The sequence below is a fragment of the Myotis davidii genome, unplaced genomic scaffold (genome assembly GCF_000327345.1).
Source record: "Myotis davidii unplaced genomic scaffold, ASM32734v1 scaffold201, whole genome shotgun sequence".
In the NCBI taxonomy this organism is placed as follows: Eukaryota; Metazoa; Chordata; class Mammalia; order Chiroptera; family Vespertilionidae; genus Myotis; species Myotis davidii.
In genome coordinates, this window is record NW_006297819.1 from 5,405,252 (window position 1) to 5,411,071 (window position 5,820).

At 41.7% G+C, this 5,820-nt stretch overlaps 1 protein-coding gene across 1 annotated transcript in view; it reads left to right on the plus strand.

The window, feature by feature from the left end:
* Positions 1–5,820, plus strand: part of CFAP44 (cilia and flagella associated protein 44) — a 75,636-nt gene that overhangs the window by 41,811 nt on the left and 28,005 nt on the right. Inside the window, exons 16-17 of the mRNA XM_006773614.2 lie at positions 1,816–1,977; positions 4,869–5,126. Coding sequence (XP_006773677.2) covers positions 1,816–1,977; positions 4,869–5,126 — 420 coding nt within the window. The remainder of the gene's footprint in view (positions 1–1,815; positions 1,978–4,868; positions 5,127–5,820) is intronic.

Below are 5,820 nucleotides of genomic sequence, written 5' to 3' on the forward strand. Positions count from 1 at the left end.
GGCCTCTGCTGCTGAAAGCAGGTATCTGGTTTGTTTCGGTTCTATAATCGAAACAATGTATAACTCCAGCTCTGAGATCCCGTCGCTGAAAGCAGGTTTCTGGGGTTTTGTTTAGCTTCTATATTTGTTACAATGTTTGAAACTGCAGGCTCAGAGGCCAGCAAGGCAGGCGGGGAATGTTGGTTTCCTCCGTCACTGAAGCAAGAAAGCCTCATGTTAGTTTCAAGCAGCCGGGCTGCCGGCCGCCATCTTGGCTGGCAGTTAATTTGCATATCTCGCTGATTAGCCAATGGGAAGGGTAGCAGTCGTACGCCAATTACCATGTTTCTATTTTATTAGATAGGATATGTTGACTTGGGTCTGTCAGTCATTCTGATGTTCACCAAGTTCTGTTCTAAGGTCTTTACTTCTCTTCTGCTCCCATCCCATGTCCATTTTCACTTCTAATCTTCCATTCTCTCTTTCTTAACAACAACTAGTGATTTAGTATTGAGTACTAATCTTGTGTAATGCCTATAATTTCCCTAAGTTTGCTCAAAGGATAATTCAGCCATCTGAATAGTGATTAAATTTCTAAGCTGGGTGCTGTACTAGGTTCCAGGATAATAATATACTGGTGATCTGCATAGAAGTGATGTCAGGGTTACTAGGTTAACATCTATAATCTGTTTTAAGATCTTCTAAAGAAAAGGATAGAAAAATATAGTAGTAATATCAAGTAAAGTGTCTTAAAATTAACAATGCTCATTGTTTTTTTAAATGCATTTATTTATTTTTTTAATTACAATTGACATACAATATTATATTAGTTTCAGGTATACAACACATTGATTAGACATTTATAAAACTCATTAAATGATCACCCTGATAAATTTAGTATCCATCTGACACATACATAGTTATTACAATATTATTGACTATAATAATCCCTATGCTATACTTGATATCCCTATGACTATTCTATAACACTAATTTGTACTTCTTAATCCTCTTACCCCAATTCTCTCTCCCCTCTGGTAACCCTTAAAATGTTCTTTGTATCTATGGGTCTGCTTCTGTTCTGCTTGTTTATTTTTTAGATTCCACATATACTAGTAAGTAAAATCATGGCATTTATCTTCCTCTGTCTGACTTATTTCTTTTTTTTAAAAAAATATATTTTATTGATTTTTTACAGAGAGGAAGGGAGAGAGATAGAGAGTTAGAAACATCAATGAGAGAGAAACATCGACCAGCCACCTCCTGCACATCTACTGGGGATGTGCCCGCAACCCAGGTACATGCCCCCGACCGGAATCGAACCCAGGACCCTTCAGTCCGCAGGCCGATGCTCTATCCACTGAGCCAAACGGGTTTCGGCTGACTTATTTCTTTAAAAAAATATTTTTATTGATTTCAAAGAGGAAGCGAGAGGGAGATAGAAACATCAATGATGAGAGGGAATCATTGATCGGCTACCTCCTGCACTCCCCCTACTGGGGATCGAGCCTGAAACCCAGGCAAGTGCCCTGACCAGGAATCAAACCATGACCTCTTGGTTCATAGTTCAATGCTCAATCACTGAGCAACACTAGCTGGGCTGTCTGACTTATTTCACTCAGCACAATACCCTCTAGTTTCACCCATGTTATTGCAGACGGCAAGATTTCATTCTTTTTTATGGCTGAGTCTTATTCCATTGTATATATGCACCAATTCTTCTTTATCAATTCATCAGTTGATGGACATTTAGGTTGTTTCCATATCTTGGCTATTGTAAATGATGCTACAATGAACATATTGATGTAAATGACATGTTTAATCTTTCTTTTTCAGCCTGAAAGTACTTTATTGATTTTCTGTGAGAATGGCTATGTCCTTGAAGCTCCAGTTCCAACCATAAAGGCGGACGTGGAGGATGACAATATAGTTACCTATGAAATCAAAGACATGTGCATAAAATGTTTCCACTTCTCAAGTGTCAAATCTAAGATTCTGGTATGAGATATCCTTGAAGCATTATCTTTTAATATTTTGTTTCTTAGAATATAAAATATTCTGTGTTAAGTGCTGGGAAAATACAAAGAGGAATAAGACATAGACCCTGTATTTGAAGGCAGTAGTGAATAGATATTAAAATCACAGCACAAAGAAAAGAATTTTAGGAGCATGCAGAGAAAAGAATATATGATTCTGATGGAAGCATGAAAGGAGGTCAAGAATGACTCTTTTGAGGTGACATTCAGTCCTTAAAAATTGAGAAGAATTTTGAAAGGTTGAAAATGAGGAGGAAGGCAATAAAAGTTGGGAGAACATCCTATGGGGAAGGCAGACTTGTTTTGGTGTTTGGGGGAAATGAAGAATGAACGGGTAAAATAGAGGTAGGCAGTTTGTGATGGGATGTGGCAAATCTATGACCAATACCTGGGACTCTAAATACTAGCCAAGATGTTTCAGGTTTATTTCTGTTTATTCTGTTTATTTCTTAGACTATTGGAATCCATTAGAGTTTTTGTGGAGGGGATTGGTGAGAGCATGTTAAATTAGAGATAATTCTGAGAGGTAAGCAGAATAAAGAGGTAAAAAATGAGAGTTAGGAATGCCAGTTTTAGGGGCTTTTTTCAATAATCAGTTGATAGTGCTGAGGGCCAAAGTCACAGTTTACTAAAAATAGAAACAACTTCCCTCATAGACTATTTTAGTGTTATTGGAAAAGGGGCCTGGACAATAGTGGGTCTGCCAAGCGTGTCAAACTTGTGGCCCGCGGGTGGCATGTGGCCCACAACAAATATTTTTGCAGCTCAGCCAATATAACGGTATGTAAGAACCATTTTAATAAAAATTTCGTAACTTAATTTTTACAATATTCTGTTACACATAATTATTAATAACAAACTAAAACATTCGCTAATGACTGATTACTATAATCATGTATTCATTTCTGTTACCCACCTTACACACAGGTGCACCATTCCTCTCCACCAGTACTATTAGCAAATATTTTAGCAGCTGATTGCCACGTCATTAGTCTTGTACTGACTTGTTTGGTGTGCGCAACAGGAAATATTTCGCTTTCGGAGAGCAAGAAAAATAGGTTTCTGCTGGAAGCAAATTCCAGCAGGTCATAATTATGCAAGAAGTTCATCAGAAGGCTGATGGATCTTGGTGCTTCAGCGGGGCTGAAAATCTGCATATATTATTACCTGATGCTGAACAGCTGTAGGCATTTCCCCTAACCTGATACTCTTTTCCTGTTTACCAAACTTTACCTGTTTGCATTCCTAAAGGGCCTGGCCAGCAAATAAAAAGCCGTGGGTCTGGAGATTCAGAGGGCCCACTTCACTAGGAAGTGGAACCTCCCCTGGCTCCCCATGCCTCCCAAATTTATATTCCATGTCTAGTTTATTTAATTTACGTTGTAGCCCTTCTCCAGATTCTTGAACCCTTGCAGCTGCGGATAAGACCCCAGCAGGTTTATTTGCATTACGCTTATTAATTTGTGCAGTTATTCAGTGTCTGGTAAGTTAATGTTGAAGAAAAAATATTAATTTTTATTAAAACATTCTATTATTTTATGTTAATGATTACTCTTTGATTTCAGCCCTCTGTATTCAGCGTGTCCCTATAGAAATAAACCTATGTTTCTACGAAATTTTTTGCGGCCCAGATACACTTAAACCTTGTTTATTTGGCCCATGTTAGCCTTTGAGTTTGACATGCGTGGCCTAGAGCCTCTGATAGTCTGTGGGTTCTTAACTTCATGTAGGAAAAATTTCACAACAGGAGTCCAGGTGAATTCTGGAGGATGTTTATTGTTGGGGACAGTGAAACAAGAAAGGGCTGAGGAAATGAGCCTAGGCTGGTCTGCTTTGGGTCACTAAGAAGCTGGAAAAGGGGGGGTCTTGGGAACAGGTTCAGGGGTTTGCCCTGGCTTGTCGCTGCCCATTGGGCATGTTCCTGGGAAAGAGAGCTCACTAGGACCTTAGCATTAAGGGCTTTTATAAAGGCTGGGTGTTTAGGAGAGGTCCTAAGGGAGGATCTCAATAGAATATTCATTTGTTTTATGCTGATGTGCCAAAATGAGATTTATCCCCTTAACTTCATATGTCCTTGGGTGTGGTTGGCAAATAGGACTAATTGGATTTCTGCTAGCTATCTCCTTACGTAGGGTGATTTAAGCTATTTACCCTCTTGTTGGGGAGAAGTGAAAACCATTTACTCATAAATGTCCCTGGTTAAGGAAGAAAGGATTTACTAGAGGGCTGCAAACTGCTGTTTAACTATCTGTCTCAGTTTCTCTATTCCACTTGCTAAGACATTTTCCTAGCTTCTTAACTATACTATCTCAAGTCCACCTAATTGTTGGTCTGACAGGGTTAGACTCTGAGAGAAACTGTATTTAGCTGTTTATTAGGGGGAAAAAAACCCAATGAAATAATGTCTATAAAGCCAGGATCAGTTGTGGGGGTGGGGGCTAATATAGAAATAAAGTTATTCCAAAGATTTGAAAAATTTAGTGATAAAAATATATCCCAAATTGATATCTATTGAGTTTTTCTAGGACAGCGGTTCTCAACCTGTGAGTCGCGACCCTTTTGGGGGTCGAACAACCCTTTCACAGGGGTCGCCTAAGACCATCGGAAAGCACATATATAATTACATATTGTTTTTGTGATTAATCACTATGCTTTAATTATGTTCAATTTGTAACAATGAAAATGGGGGTCACTACAACATGAGGAACTGTATTAAAGGGTCGCGGCATTAGGAAGGTTGAAAACCACTGCTCTAGGACGTCTTCCTTTTACTTTCTTTGTCTTCCCCAATAGTGTAAATGAATGAATGATTGTAATGGTTTTTACATCTCCTTAATGTCTCTTTTGCAAAAGAGATTAATAGAAATTGAAAAGAGAAGGAAACAAAAGGAGTTGAAAGAGAAGGAAAAGGAAGAAAGGAGGACACGGCTAGCAGAGGTGGGAGAAGAGGAGGTGGAGGATAAGAAAGAAGAGAAGGAGGAGGAGGAAGAGGAGGAGGCAGTGGTGGAGGAGGAGGAGGAGGAGCCATTACCTGAAATCTTTATTCCATCAACCCCCAGTCGCATCCTCTGTGGGTTTTACTCTGGACCAGGGAAGTTCTGGCTTTCTTTGGTGAGTAATCAAATCTAATAAAAGAGAAACATGCAAATTGACCATACCGCCGCTACACCCACAAGCCATGCCCACAAGCCACAGCCACCCCCCAATCAGGAGCAAATATGCAAATTAACCCAAGAAGGCATCGGCCATGGAGCTGGAGCGAGCAGGAGGCTTGGGTTGCCCCCAGCAATGGAGGAAGCCAATATTCCTGCCTGCTCTGCTGGCCCTGAGCTCTGCTTCCAGCCCGTGACAGTGGCCAGCCTGAAAATGGCCATCAGCTCCTCACCCAGGCTGGCCAGGCACCCCAGCAGGGACCCCCACCCTGAAGGGGCTGTGGGCAGCCTGAAAATGGCCCTAGGCTCCTCACCAAGGCTGGCCACACCCCCAAGGGGTGAGGGTCTCCACTGGGGGGCTTAACCAGCCTGCAAACAGCCATCAGCCCCTCACCCAGGCTGGCCAAGCACCCAAATGGGGACCCCCACCCTGAAGGGGGTGTGGCCAGTCTGAGAACAGCCCTCAGACCCTCACCCAAGCCAGTCAGGCACCCCAGTGGGACCCTCACCCTGATCCAGGTGTGGCCAGACTGAAAATGGCCCTCAGCCCTTCACCCAGACTGGCCAGGCACCCCAGTGGGGACCCCCACCCTGAAGGGGGTGTGACCAGCTGCAAACAGCCATCATCCCCTCATCCAGGCTGGCCAGGCTCC